The 16,167-nt window shown below is 36.3% G+C and overlaps 1 protein-coding gene across 1 annotated transcript in view; it reads right to left on the minus strand.

The window, feature by feature from the left end:
• Nucleotides 1-5,941: 5,941 nt before the first annotated feature.
• The window catches only part of LOC108975197, a 23,290-nt gene continuing 13,064 nt past the window's right edge, over nt 5,942-16,167 (minus strand). The window contains exons 2-6 of the mRNA XM_018943538.1: nt 10,047-10,176; nt 7,112-7,253; nt 6,840-7,038; nt 6,147-6,312; nt 5,942-6,085 (exon numbers count right to left, since the gene is read on the minus strand). Coding sequence (XP_018799083.1) covers nt 5,976-6,085; nt 6,147-6,312; nt 6,840-7,038; nt 7,112-7,253; nt 10,047-10,176 — 747 coding nt within the window. The 3' untranslated portion in view covers nt 5,942-5,975. The remainder of the gene's footprint in view (nt 6,086-6,146; nt 6,313-6,839; nt 7,039-7,111; nt 7,254-10,046; nt 10,177-16,167) is intronic.

Below are 16,167 nucleotides of genomic sequence, written 5' to 3' on the forward strand. Positions count from 1 at the left end.
TTGGTTTTTTTGGTTTTTGCCAAAATGTTACAACTAAGCGAAAAAATATCAAGATAAGGAAAAAATTAAAAAGGTCATAAAAAAAACTGACACATACGAACGCYAAACCCTTTGAGGGTTTTACTATACTGACCTAGTACCATCACCCTGACTTGGAATTTCTCACCCCCCAGACAATAATCCCAAAAATGTTCCACAGTGTTATCACTCGTATACACATATATACATACAAACGAGTACGAAATAATAAATAAAATAATAAAAAGAAAGCAATAACCAACTAATAACACAACTAAATAGTAACCGGGAATAAGAAAACCAAAAAAGCGTTCGTTATTTGTTACATTGCGTATTCAATAAAAATACATACATTTTATCTTAAAGATTTCAAACGTATTTATTGTTATCAGAAATACACTGAGAGAATTTTTTCTCACATTTCAATTTCAGCCCATGTACAGCTGCTGAAGCTACACGCTCAAAGCAAGGTGCTACAAAGCAAAAAAAATTAAAGATATTTCATATACTAAGTTTATTGTTGAGAGTGCCAGTTTAATTCGATACTGCACTCGATTTTTATCTGCACCGATTCATGACAATTCTGAATCGGTATTGCAAAATCTAGGCAATTTCTGGACACGGCTCCAAGCTGCGTACGACGCATCTCTAATCTGAATCTAATCCTCTATAATGAATCTAACGAATCAGATCTACCGGAAAATGTTAAATCTTCGGCTTCCTCCAAATACGAGAACTGCTTAGACCAGTACGAGGAAACGAGAGCTATGATTTCCGAGTAGAGCTGCCAAAAATTCAAACCCAACAGGCGAGTTCAGGCATTCACCTTAAAGTGCCAGCTTGAGATCCAGAAATATTTCACTGAGGTGAAATTGGATACAAAACCAAAGGTCAAGCAGGCGTATTAGTCAAACGGTTAACATTAAATGACTATAATTTCAATTTGGCTTGGGAAGCTCTAAAGGAACGAAACATTCATAGTAGCCAAAAGAGCCACAGAAAAACAGTTTGTGGATTTCTTTAAACAAGTGTGCCCTGATATTTTACAAAATTTCGCACCTCAAGGTATCAATTGGCAATTTATGCCTCTAATCGCTCCTCATATGGGTGGTTTATGGTAATAAGCTGTAAAGAGCTTCAAAAAAATGAAGAATTCACGACATTATTAGCTAAAATCGATGCCGTTCTCAACTCATGGCCGCTCACGGCACTCTCGCAAGATCCCTCCGACTTCACAGCCCTAACTCCAGGGCACTTTCTAAAAGGAGTACCCATTCTGGTCACACATGAGCCAGGCGTGGAGTCGCTATTCTTATTATATAGATGGGAAAGAATTAAAATTCTGAATTATAATTTCAGCAGGCGATGGAAAGAAGACTATATAAAGGACGTCCACAAGAGGTACCGATGGAAAAGTGCAGAAAATTCGCCAAAAGTTGGAGATTGTGTCCTGATTCATGATGATTGCCTGCCATCTACCGAATGGCGCATAGAGAAGCTTTAAGCGCTCCGACGGTCATATTCGCGTAGTCGATCTTCGTACGCAATCCGGAAAGCTCACAAGACAAAAAATAAGGTGACATTTGAATTTAAACTGCAAACTAAACTTTAACGATCATTTCGCCAAAAACTCAACCCATATCGTTCCGCATCCACCGTATTCACCTGATCTGGCGCCGTGCGACTTCTGGGTGTTCACCAAGCTCAAAAGACCGCTCCGGGGACAACGTTTTTATACGATATTCAAGTCGTAGCGAAGATGGAACTGAAGGCCATCCCGGAAAGTGACTACAACCAGTGTTTCGAAGATTGGAAAATCCATTGTCATAATGTACTACATCTAGTGGGGATTACTTTGAAGGGGATGAAATTGATTTGGAAGAATAAATAAAGAATTTTCAAAATAAATACAATATCACCATATTTTTTGGGCCCAGTAATATATTTAAAATAACACCCGAAACAACATAAGTAATCGATTAACCTAACGACCCACTCATGCCGCATAACGTGGCAGCCATGCTTATATGCCCTATATGCAACCAAATTCTAATTTAGATAACACTCTTCCATACAGATCAAGATCGATGCAGACATGCTAGCAGCCCCGACACCAACCACTCGTTCGGTTGTCAATGTGTCACATCAAGCGGCTGCCCCAGTTGCAACGCCCCGAGCCGTCAACAACCGCGCTAGTAGCAGACGCACAACGTCTTTGATGCCCTCTATGTCGTCGACCCCACCGGCTGCCACAATGCGTCATCTCTAAGGGATTGCCACCTCAGCAACGCCAGCTGGTTGTCCAGGCGCACGGCCATTTTACCTCCATATGCGGCCGCATCACATCATGTTGCCGAACCACTCGGAACGACACAAGTCAACATCCTGCCGGCCGCAACCGCGGCGCAGTACGGCGACCGCCAGTAAGCCGGGATGCACGGTCCCGTCGAACAATAGAGTCATCATCATCCCGTGACCGGCGGCGACATAATGGGGCGTCAACACGACGCCAGCAACACCGACCTCGTCCGCACCCACATCAGGCCTCAGCAGCGTCGTAGCCACTCTCCAGCAACTTCAAAACAATCTTGTTGGTAGATATAGAAAAGCATGTCGCGATCTACGCTGAGAGTGTGGCAGTTTCGGTTAGAGGTAAATTCCTGAAAATCTGAAACGCTACCAGGGTAAATGTAGTATTGTTCACTAAAAAATTCAAAACTCCAGAATTTATTTCGCCATTATTAAATTTAACCAGGCTCTCAAAAGGAAAATAGGAAAGCTAATTTGAATATTATATAGGAAGTTACATAGAAAAGGAAACTTAGACGCTATGGAAAAGAAAGCGAAGTCAGCTTTCCCACTAAGGGACTCCACCCTATTAGTCGCCTGTTCGAGGAACATTCTACAATACTTAGAAAGTTCCCGTTTCTAAGCATTACCACAGATTTTCTAATTCCTTTATAGCTGAATTCAAAATCTCTATAGAAGAATGGAAAAGGTGCTAGGTGAATAAGGGCGGAGGAATAAGTGTACACGGATATACGGATGGGGGTTTTTTTATGATAAACTCGATACCGAAATCACCTTTCGTCTACCAGACCACCGATGTGTTTTCCAAGCAGACATCACAATAATTAACCCGTATGTGGGTACCACCACACTTTTCTTCTAATAATTCAGTGAAATAATTTTGTTTTCTAACTGAGCTTCCTTATCCTTGCGATTTAGCTTTCAACAAAGTTATTTCAGTATTCAAAATTGAAAAAAAAATTTTAATGAGATGAAAGGTATGTTTGAAATTAGGTAACTCGCGGGGAGCACCCGGGTACCCACTATAAGAAAAACAATGCAATCATCTGTAAATGAGATTCAATACTGAGAAATGTGTCAACTAGATAACTTGGGATAATAAATAATTAATTACATGAATTGGCAGCCTAAATTTAGTAAAACTTCATTTATTATTCAGCACAATCAGGACATATTATTTTCGATATAGAGTGTTCATCGCATACAGGCCTTTTGCAATTAGTACAACTTTTTCGAGTTTTTCTTCGCTTTTTGATTGCCAGTTGGTAGCAAACGTGAGAAGAACCAGTGACTTTTTTCCTACCAGAGCTCTCGCGAGACATTGAAAAACATTGCAAGAAGCCATCTCTGAGTACGTCTATGAGTGGTGTATCGGCTCACCATTTGATCCATAGTGTCAACACCAGTCTTATATTTATTATAATGAGTAATCATATCAGGTTTTTTTCTCGTCGTCATTTACAGGAGTATCAGAATGCATAGTCGAAAGCAGAATAACAGCTTTGTTTTTTTTGGGACATATGAACAAAGGGCAACAGAACGTTCGTGAAAACCGAAGAGCGACGAGAATTCAGGTCTAGATTTATTTGCCGGCATTTGTTTGGGTATACAAGGCTTATTTTTCTTCAATGTACCAGTGATTACCAATTTCCATGAGAGCAAGTGTTTAGCAAGAGGCAAAGTCGTAAAATAATTATCCATTGTTTTATTTCGGCCACTTCCTTTGAATGGAGCTGCAAGTTTTTTTACGACTCTCTCTCCTTGATTTTTTTCTCGAACATTGACAGTTTTTCCTGTGTAAAAAATTCCTGACATGGGATATGCGTTTTCAGCATCGCAAATCCACCAAATTTTTATGCCGTATTTAGCGGGTTTCGAAGGAATGTACTGTGTGAAGCTTGTGTGCCCGCGATAAGGATAAAGCTGCTCATCGATTGTCAAATTTTCCGAAGATTTGTATACTTTACCCAAATTTGCATTGAACATTGTCCAAAAATCACGTATAGCAACAGCTTTATCATTTTTTGTACGTGTTTGGCGTGTGTTGAAGTTTGTTGAAACCCATCGCTGCACGATAAAGAGGATATGAGTTACTCTTCCACATATCGATAGTATGATCCGTATTCGAATTATTGACGCCAGAGCAAATCAGAATCCCAATGAATGCATACTTGCTCAGTTGCTGAACGCCACGCTCTATTTTGCGCGTTATGATCTTTATAGGCGCTTAAGGCTTTCTGGTTTGTATAGCGAACAATAAAATCAACCATTTCAACTGAGATTATAGTCTTAAATGTATCTCCTATGGACAATGTTTCTGTAGATCTAACAGGACCACTTCTCTGTCGCAAAATTGTGAGAAGCCGTTTGTCGAATTTCAGGCGGCTTCTTACACCAGCCAGTTTGGTCTTTCGCAACGTATTCATGGGAATTTTCTATACCTGCTTCTTCCTCTCTCATCGATACACCTGCGGCTGTGTCTTCTGCTTCACTCTCTTCTGACTTACTGGTCATCTCCCCCCTTCCCTTTCGGACGTCTCGTTTGCAGTTGCACCATCTGTTGCTGGATCGCTATCATCTTCATATTCTGAGCTCTTATCTTCTTCTCCGAGTAAATTATCCAGATATTCCTTCTTTTTAGAACGAGTCAATCTAATCAATAAAATTATGCTCACCTTCCGAATTGATAACGTGATAGACGATCTTCCATTATGAACTGCCAATTATTATCTCTATAAAATGCTCGATTGAGTCCACAAAGTGTTCGAAATTCTTGGGTTATGAGTTAATAATGTCGATTCTTATGCAAAGCAGCGCTGTGCTCATCGACGCAGTCAACTTTCCGTGCTTTACAAAACATTCCTCATCAACTTTTCACTTCTCACTGATTCACAGTTGCATAAATATAATAGATAAAATGATTAGAAACTCTTTTCTTACTCTCTCGCTTGTCAGTTGGCAGCGGACCCTGATCTTTTTTCTGAGGAAAAGGCCGGATGCCAGAAGAATAGCGGTAAAACGAACTGCCAAAATTAGTGCGTTGTTGAAATTCTGTGTAATTAGATGTCGGTAGTTCGTAAAATTATTTATATATATGGGACATATAGGCCTACTGGGGAACCGAGCTCTCAAAAATAATAGGGTTACAACGCAATTTGCATACTTCAGTGGTAGTGTGGGAAATGCAAAATATCCAAAAGTTAATTATAAAATGCCCAATCTAATATTTTTCAGGAGTGGCATCATTGGTAAATGTTATAAAAAACTCGAGTTTTGAAAGCTTTCTCTCGAATCAAAGAGTTTCATTCAATTTATCTATGGGCAAGCTGCGTCACCTGCTCCGAAGTTACTGAAATGAGCCTATTCTTCGATAATACCAAAACTACAAACATTTCGGATACGTGTCGACGTGTAAAAGTAAAAACTGACCGTGTCCCACCCGCAGAGCGCGGGAAATCCCTATACCGATTCTATTCCAGAAAAATAAAATGTGCGACAAGAGTCAAACACAGCCTTAATACTCGTTATATTCTCTTAAGAGAATAATTAAATTGTTTTTTCAGAATTTCGTTCGCTTCCAAACTTCGAAAGTATTTAATTAATATTGATCTTTTATGAAGATTACTGTGCATATATGTATTTAATAATTAGTAGTTATATGGTCCATATTGCGACCCGYGGTAATATGGCCCAGGATAAATTTGCGGTTGTGGGTAACTAGCATAGGGTGGATATGGCGGTTGCTTCTGTGAATACACTATATATTTTAAGAAAGCATTATTGCAATGAAAAATATAATTCAAATATTTATAAGTCACCTGGCATTAAATATTGTAAGTTCAGCTGTTCTTCTTTCTCACGTTCGTTCCGTAAGCAAATAGCAGCAGCTGACAGTAAGATTGCCGCTAGTAAACAGGCACCTATTCCAGCCCAGGCAGTGAGATATGACCAATCGTATGTAATTTTTGTGTTATCCCTGAGTACCTAAGTGAATAAAAGGTTTTTATTTGTCTTAACTTATTCACGCAATATGTTACGCATGAGTTTTCATATAACAGTTGCAAGTAATTGCTTTAGAGTATTTCAAGCGAATTATAAAAATTAGGTAGATCGATTGTTTTGTCGATATGTTAGTTTATTAGAAATATTAGGTTAAGTTGATGTTAACCACCCTGAGGAGATGGTAATACATAAAGCTTCAATTTAGAGCTGGTGTGGCGTCAGACTCCTATTTTTATATTAAATACATATATTTCCTAGATCCTTGAGAGATTGATAAAATCTACGAAACACGAAAAACTGATTCATACAACTCAGCCTATACTTATTTAATCTAGTATTGTTGCAATCGGTCCAAACTATTTCTATTAATTGTTGCTGATTTCTGTTTTAAAATTTTATATAATGAACCGATACATGTGATATATTGCGAAATATTTAACACGCCTTTAATTCTTATAAATTTAGTGACTGCAATCTTAGTATTCTGTTGCTTGCTTTTTTTCAGTTACCGTATTCCATTGCTGGTAGTAGTCTTCTCCAACAACTTTCTCTTTTTCAAAAAATTCAACAGTGTGCCATAAGCCCATAGCGCCAGCAGATAGTAAGCAACTTGCTAATAAAAGAATTGATGTAGCTGTTATGGCGCCGGATGATCGCTTCCAACATCCAGACAGTCCTGTCCAAAAAGCGCAGAAAATTGTGACAAAGCTAAATAAAAACAGTATGTATATATATTTATATATATAGATCATATTTAAAAATTGTTATAATATTATGTTACCCGATAACAAATAAAGCTATACAAGACCGCGCTAAGTGTAGTCTGGAATTCGCATCTTCGTTCGAAGTCTTTTCGTCATCGATTTGAGGAAAATAGTCTAAATTAGAGCAATGTGTTTCTATTGGTGACAAGTATGTAGGGACTGAAACGCAAGAAATTAAAATTATTCAATGCATATTAAGAATTTATACTTCTTAATTTTCTTTACTAGGCCGTAAAGAGCTACAATGGATACAACCATTTTAAGATGGAATAGCAAAAGAGATAGATTTCAGAGTTAAATTCTTAATTTTTAATTACACTGTTTCGATTGCAAATATTAAAAAATATTTTTCATTCAACAAAAAATATCTTAATAGCATAGGTTTTTACCAATTTTTTGTTAATATATTGTGACATCCAAAGCGAAAACAGGGAATTAACGCCGAAATATTTTAATTACAACTGAATCCTATCGGAAAATATATGCTAAAAAAATAACGGGAGTTTTCGTTAAAAAAAAAAATTATTAATTTGTCTACAATAGCGATGTGCTTTTATTGTTACCTATGCTTGTAAAACTTGTTTCGATCTGAAGGAAGAAAAGAATTCCTGTGCAGGTCTGTGTTGATTAACGTATTATTTTGCCGACAACTGTTTATTATTTTTAGTCAATAATTATGATATTTCAAAAATATGTAAAAATGTAGAAATTCCTAAAAGCTTGCAAATTGATTTGCGATATAGAAAGTTTGTTTAAGAGGTAACGCCAATAGCAAATAACACATATTACTTCAATTTTGCACCACTTTTTTACGCATCTTCTTTTTTACTGGCGTAGACACCGCTTACGCGATTATATCCAACTTAACAACAGCGCGCCAGTCGTTTCTTCTTTTCACAACATGGCGCCAATTGGAAATTCCTAGCGAAATCAGGTTCTTCTCCACCTAGTTTTTCCAACGGAGTGGAGGGCTTACTCTGTCTCCCCCGGCGGTTATTGCGTCGAATACTTTCAGAGCTGGAGTGTTTTCGTCCATGCTTACCATGTGTAAGTCATGTGCGCAACCCTTTTAATTCGGTAAACCATGTCAATGCCGTCGTATATCTCATCGTTCCATCGAATGCGACATTCGCTGAGGACAACGCACAGAGGTCCATAAATCTTTTGCAGAACCTTTCTCTCGAAAACTTGTGACGTCGACTCATCAGGTGTTGTCATCGTCCGTGCCAATACATCATATAAGGGGATGGGAATAATAAGTGGCTTATAGAGTTTGGGTTTTATTCGTTTAGAGAGGGCTTTACTTCAGAATATGAAATCAAATGATTGTATATTTTTTAATATATAAAAATGTTTTTAAACAATTTTTATTTAAAAGAAATATATCAATAATAAATGAATCACAAAAGGCAAATTTGAGGCTTTTTAGTACCAACCTTATTGCGAGATAAATGCCTAAGTTTCTGCTTTTTACTAATTTTTCAACAAGCAGAGTAATAGTATTCCCTTCATAATCAATTTTCAAAAAAACTTATTAGAGTAAGATTGTTTTTTTAATATTTGATCCCTCCTAAATAGTATTTATAAACAAATAAGAAAGGTGTAACCGAATATTTCATACTGTTGCAACTTACAACCAATGACAGGGAAACCAACCATATTCCAATGTTATATTTATATAACTCACTAACAGACCGCTATAATTGGAATAAGGTTTTTTAGAGTAACGAATATGATTATATATAGTAATATATGCTATTTCGAAGAATTTCAAATATTCTTGGCCTTAACTGTAGTATATCCAATATTATTCGCTCATATGATTTTGACGAAAAAGAGGAGGTAGTATTGAGCCGATTTTATATATTTATTTTCAATACTACATGCAGTTAAAAACGCCCCCAAGGTTTATTAAGGATCATATATATTAAAGTCAAACGTTAATTTGAAAATGGTTATATTGGTTATATAAGGGTCAAGTTTTCACCCAGTTTTATCCATTTTAGCCACAGAGATATACTGTTGTGAGTAAAACAGGCTCTCTCAATTTTATTAAGACAACTAACATATTAGCGGATATATGAGATATAAGGTCACCCGGAAAATCGGTTGAGCAGTTAACGAGATGTGTGATTTCAGGTAAACGAGGGCAGTGCCACGCCCATTGTCCAATTTTAACCGTCTCTTATAAAGCTGTCTAAAGTCATCTCAGTGGTAAAATTTATTGCCGCTGGAGTTTTTGGTTATTGATTTATAGGGCTTTTAGCAGCTTTCAACAGTACCGTTAGTGAGCATTCATTTTCACACTAACGGTAAGAGTTCTTATAGGATTTCTCTTGAGCGATTTTGGTTATTTTGGCGGGAACAGTTTGAGTGATATGAATATTAAACTTATTAAAGCGTAGCGCCACGCCCAATTTTGCAAAGTTTTTAGCCCACAGATGCCCCTTGCCTGGGATCCTCTGTGTAAATTATAGTTCCATATCTGAATTTAGTGCTTATTTATGGCACTTTATAGGATGTCCTTTAATGATATTTGGGCGAGGGCGTGGCAGTGATACGATAGTACTCATCCACGAGCTCGTTGTTACTTTTCTGCCAAGGGTACATATATTATTTACCAAGTGTCATTACGTTATTCAAATCAATCAAATCAATTTTAATCCAGACGGACGGGTGGACGAACAGACAGGCAGTCAACCGGATTTAAACTCATCTCATCAATTTTAGGTGACACATACAACCGTTAGGTTAGGTAAACAGAACTATTATACTCTGTAGCAACATGTTGCAAGACTATAAAAAATGCGATACGATAATAATATAGCGAAATTAAACGAAATTAATATATGAAGAAAAATATAGTAAGCATACAGTTTTAATATTTGCCTTTGATCTTACTTTTTGCTTTATTTTACAGTTTTATGTAAAAAAAATAGTTTATACACTTACCCGCATTCAAAGGTGGTCTCTCCTTCGGGAAGCATACTCGAAATAAACCTCTTGTTCGAGGGTAATAAAAATATTTGTTGGTCATGCTATTGAAAAGATCATCGGCATCAGTATGTTTTGCAGCAAACATCTAGGTAAAATGTACAAAAAGTAATATTATACCATATTTATTATAATTATTTTTTATAGAGAAGGAGGAAAGATTGTTCTTTAGCCCCGTCAATAAACCGTAATATGTTATAATATATACATTTTAAATAAGGGGGATGATCAGCCAAAAACCCCAAAATTTACGGAGGACACTGAAAGCGATCCCAGCATAGGCTACAACACATGTATGGAAAAAGGGAGTAAGCGAGGGGCGTGGTTTAGTTTTGAAGAGTTAAAAAATGAGTCTTAGAAATAGAACAGTTTTTGGCAGCCGCAAACGGCAAACAAATATTTCTTTTCCCCGTCAATATATACTTTGAATTGCGGGAAACTTGCCTCTGATAAAAATATACAAAAGTATGAATTTGTAATTAAATAATATAGTTTGAGGATAAAAACAGTATTTAAAATTGCCATATCTCAGATTGAAATAATCCGAACATTGTCACGCTCACAAAATACCGTTAACCAACACTGTATAATACCATAAATAAGCTTCAAATTAAAACAAAAATTATAATTTGTGGCAGGAAGTGTAAGTTGTAAGTGTAGTAACGGGCATCTGTGGGGTAAATGTTGTAAATGTTTTCAATAGAACTTTCCATGAATAGTTTCTTTTAGGTAGCCATAAAATATCAATTATGTTGACCTCGGTACCTATGACTGACTTTTTACCATTTGTGCAATTGATTATACAAAACGGGATGAGATTCGCTGACCTTGCGCTTCGCACAGTTTTGTGTCGCATTGTATCGTATGAGTTTAATGCATCATACTCTTTAAATTATGGATTTGTAACTAATGCCCCCTTGAAATTTAAACGTCCTTTTGTCTCGTCCTTTGAATATTTAGGTGTGTTGAAAATTTGGTTCAGTCCGGTTGCGATAGTTTAATTGATTGTTTTTATAAGATATTTTCCAAAAATTAAGATGATGTTGGTTGCATGTTTTGCACTATTTGCTGTTTCTCACAAGTTTACTTTTTTGTATTGTTAAAGTTTAGCTGTTTCAGCATCTCCAGCGAGGGGGATATTTTGATTTTGATATTTTATTAAATATTTATGCTAACAATAGTTTTTTTTTATTCCATAGTTTTTCTCTTCACAATTGAGAGTTGTATTGAAAATGATTTTACTAAATTTTTCCATTATTGTTTTATAAATTATAATTTTTACTATTAGTTGCATTTTTATTTTCGTGTTGCCTACTACCTTCCTTGCAATATCTGCATATATCAAATGACGAAAATTTGACAAGATAAACGAATTTATTATATTGGCCTTGTCCAACGTATTGCTTATGCGATATTTAGAACTTTTTTACTTGCATTTTAACTGTAAGAATGATTTTATTCCCATTTTTTTACATTTTTAATTATATTACCCGTAATATGGTTATAATTATGTTGCAAACATTATTTATTTTACTTGAAATAATTTCCTACAATTTCGTATATCTTTTTTAATTTCCTGTTTGTAGTCTAGCTGTTCTTTATTCTATTGTTATAAGTTGTGAGTTTCAATAATCGAGTATCTGTACTTCCGCCCAGCGTAGCGGTAATAATATTGTGGTAAAGAATTACAGTATCTTAACTTACATATTCTACTATTGTTAATTATTTGTCCTGTTTCCATTAACACGGCATTTTCTTAAACTATTTTCCTACTGTATGGATTACTTCGCTCAGATCCTAATCTTCTATTATTCTTACCTAAAATTACTTTTCCTGGTAGATAAGTCTTTATTTCCTGCGTATTCTCATCATGGTATTCGTTAGCCTTGCTTTGTTTGGATATATTGGTAATGGAATTGCCAATATTTCAATTGGTTTCCTTACAAACGGTGCAGTTGGCTCTTATTCGTTATATTTAGCATACCGCGGAAATATTTTTTTTCGAGAGTGCTGCTCTTACATGTTTTTTTCTTGTTCGTTCCTAATATCTTCAACTAATTTTTGGGTGTATCGGCTTTTAATATTACCGAAGTGAATAGGATATCCTTTCTTCTATATGAATTCCATTTATAAAAGATGGGCTAAGGTATCGTTTCATGTAAGAAATCACTAATTGTTCTTTGTACTCTGGTTCTGTAATTATATGTCTATGAACAGTTGCAAAAATTATGTTTAAATGCTATGAAGGTATTTCGTCAAGCTTGAATAAAAATTAGCTTTTTGAAATCATCGATTAACTTATGACTTGATCTTTTATCGTTATGATTTGCAGAGGAGAGTCTATCGATCTCCTTGAAAAACATTTGTTTTACCATGTTAGTAAGTTAGCTCGTAATTATAATCTTCTAAAATAGCTTTCCATCGTATAATTTTACTGTGGTTGTTTTCGTCAGGTTCGACACAAAGGTTCGGACACTTATTAATAATATTATTAATTTCATTTTGTTTTTTTTAAAGAGCGGTGCGGAATTTTTATCGGTATGTATGATTTCTTTCAATTATTTAATCTGAAAAATTAATAGTATCAATTGTTCTGTAGTTTCATAATTGTTATGGTGGGAAACGACGTCATATATTCCATTCGGGTTTACTTCTACTGTGTTATTAAAGAAAATGCGTTGTATTTTATTTGTAGAGTTGTGCGGAACTGGGTCTATTTTGGAAAGTAACCTGTTTTGAGTGTATTGACTGATCTACTTCCCTCGGAGTCAGTGTTTTAGGTGGCAAGTTTGGTCCGTTATTAAAGGAATTATTTCCTACATTTCCTACATTAGTGAATCCCTGATTATTTTGCATATAATTACGTGAAATAATGGGTTGGTGAGATCGGTAAAAGGCACTGTTGTTATTTAAATTATTAAAAGCATTATTTCGAGCAGGTCGTGGTTAAGTATTGGGTTTATGTGTGTTATGCGCACTATTAATTCTATAGGTCATGTTGTCTAGTCTAATATAAGAGAAAGGTTTTAGTAAATTTTCTCTCGGAAAGTCGAAATATTTTTGAGGTGCTAGACCAGAGTGGACAGCTGGTATTCAAGAATACCTATGTCCCTTTTATTCTAGTAATGCATCATGAACGTCATGAAGCATTTTTGAATTTGACTCTATTCAACAGCAGTGTTGTATGACTCCAATGCTATTTGTGAGTAGTATGGCAAAGTGTTCTTGGATGTTCTTGGCACCATAGGACACCTTAAACAACCAATCAACGCTCTTCCTCCAGGAGTTAAATTCTCCTGGTCATCCAAAAAATTCCCTAAAACCTACCATGTCAGGTCATATAAGAATGCTAATACTGCGGTACCTCGACGTTATTAGATCCAGTGTGGCGTTCATAGCCACTCAAGTTGCACAACATTTATTTTTTCTACACTCATATGACCATATTTTTATATTTTCAGGCTTAGTGGCGTTCTTTTTCGAACTTCTATTTGTTTTTCCACTCGCGTAGACTTACTGTTTGGTTTTCAAACTTTTTCACTACGGGCGCCTTTTATTAGGTTTTTTTTTTATAAAAAAAAGAAAATATTTTTGGGATCTAAGTTTCTTTGTTGAATTTCGAATTGTAACCAAAAGTTAAAATTAATTATACCTAACGCTGCTAGGGTTCATGAAATACCTCAGAACCCTTATTTTACATAAAGTAAGTCAGTCTACAAATGCAATAAGTTCAGCCCTGCCCATTCCCCAAATATACTTCAGACAATCATATTCGGCCTTCCACCTAACTTTAAACCGCTTCAAATATGATATGTTGGTCAATATTTGTGGTAATATTTTAATAATATTGATTGACTATGTTTTCTTATATATAAAAAGCCGCCAAAGAACAAAATTCATACTTTTATTATCTATTTTTCTATTAGTTATTTATACAGTAAAAATTAAAAAGTTAAAAATGTAAAAGCTGATGAAGTCAGTGGTTTCAAAACTTGACAAGTGAACATACCCTCGATTTTAATGCCTCAAGTAATCTAAAACCAAGAAACAAAAAATAATGTGAATGTAGAATCAGTACTACGGAAAACTGGAAAAAGATTTTTCAAGAAATGACGGCTGCCAAAAAAAAAACATTTTTTATTTCTTGTTTAGACTGTTTGGAATATGAAGTAGTAAGACTTAAATCGGGCCAGTAAAACCTGAGAAGTCTTGAGTATCGTTTTAATAAAAATAGTTTCGAGAGGAGGATGGAGTCTTGTATAGAAGTTCACGCAAGTGAGGAAAGTTCTCTGATCGCCATTTACTTGGGAGTAGCCAAAAACGATTCCTTTGCATATGGCTCAAGCATCTCATGACTTAAAGTCTTTGACCAAGTATATTCTGGGTAGCCTAAGAACATCCGTTTGAAGGCGAGCTAAAGTGAGAAGGCGAAACATTCCCTCCGTAGGGTTGTGCGCAGGGTTTGGGACCCGCCAATTCTCCAATGAAAAATAAAAACCAGCATCGGATGAGAAACCCCCCTTTTGATGACGACCATGGCAAACGACTTAAGGATTACGATTTGAGGTGATGCATCTGGAATGTCCGGTCCCTTAATTGGGAAGGTGCCGCCGCCAAGCTGGTTGATGTTCTCGTTAGAGTGGAGGCTGATATCACTGCCGTCCAAGAAGTGCGATTGACGGGACAAGAACTGAGGCAATGTAAACTGACTTGGAACAATACCAAAAGCCCCTTCAGGATCGTGAAGGACCTCTCCGAGCATTTCAATACCAAGCGAGATTTCAGACAAGACGACTCCCTATCGTGCGAGTTCTTCAATCTATTCCTGAAGAAAACAATTCCAGCTACAGAACTAAATAAGATAAGTGTACAGTTGCTGGCGTACGTCGATGATATTGACATCATTGGCCTCAACACCCGCGCCGTTACTTCTGTTTTCTCCAATCAAGGAAGCAAAGCAAATGGGCCTGGCAGTGAACGAGGGCAAGTCGAAATATCTCCTCTCATCAAAGAAACAATCGTCGCACTTAAGACTTGGCTCTCACCAAGAAACCAGTATAAATACTACCAACAATGCCAGCCTGGAAATCCAGCGCAGAACAACTCTTGCCAACAGGCGCTACTTCGGACCGAGTCGACAATTGAAAAGCAAAGTCCTCTCTCAACAAGCAAAAACCAAACTCTATAAGTCACTCTTAATTCCCGTCCTGCTATATGGTGCGGAGGCTTGGACGACGACAACAACTGATGAGTCGACGTTGCGAGTTTTCGGGAGAAAAGTTCTGCGGAAGATTTTTAGTTCTTGGCGCGATGGCCACAGCGAATATCGCATTCGATGGAACGATGACTAGTAGCCGCTGTCTATGTCAATGTCGTCCGACTGGACGAAAACATTCCAGCTCCTAAAGTATTCGACGCAGTACCCGCAGGGGGAAGCAGAGGAAGAGGAAAATCTCCACTTCACGGTGAAGAAGTTTCCAAAGCGTTTAAAGTTAAAACTAACCCGGTCAAGTTGCAACTACACTAAACCGCCTATTGCTTTGAAAATAATTTGATTTTTTGAAAATCATTTAGAGAGATGTTTTAGGCTATACATATAAACTATCAAAATAGGTAAGAAAGTTTTCTAATATGTTAAAATTTCCTAACCGGAATTGACTTCTAAGCAAAACGTAGCTATGAAATATGTGAGTGTGGTACTTTTTTACATTCTCTTACTTATTAATTTAGAATAAAAAGTTTTTAGAAAAAGGAGTAAAAGATTGTATCGTAAAAAAATTTTCAATCATAAAACTACTATTCTTTACTGACATTTCGCGAAAATAATGAGAGATCGTTATTTTTATTCTATTATTCTTGCTTCATTATTTCATTAAAAATTTCACACAGTAGGGGAAGGTGGGGAATGTTGGGGAATCCAGGGCCAGCGCGATATTTTTTTCCCTAGTATAGGTTGACAGCTGCAACCAACTGTCATCGGCTCGTCTCATACTAAGCTCAGTTTCTATATAGCACTCGAGCTGTGAACACGTGTTATAACCTCTCTGCAACAACAAAAAGAAATTCGACACTCCGAAAG

This window comes from Bactrocera latifrons, unplaced genomic scaffold (assembly GCF_001853355.1).
Source record: "Bactrocera latifrons isolate USDA-ARS-PBARC rearing strain unplaced genomic scaffold, ASM185335v1 scaffold_624, whole genome shotgun sequence".
Lineage (NCBI taxonomy): Eukaryota > Metazoa > Arthropoda > Insecta > Diptera > Tephritidae > Bactrocera > Bactrocera latifrons.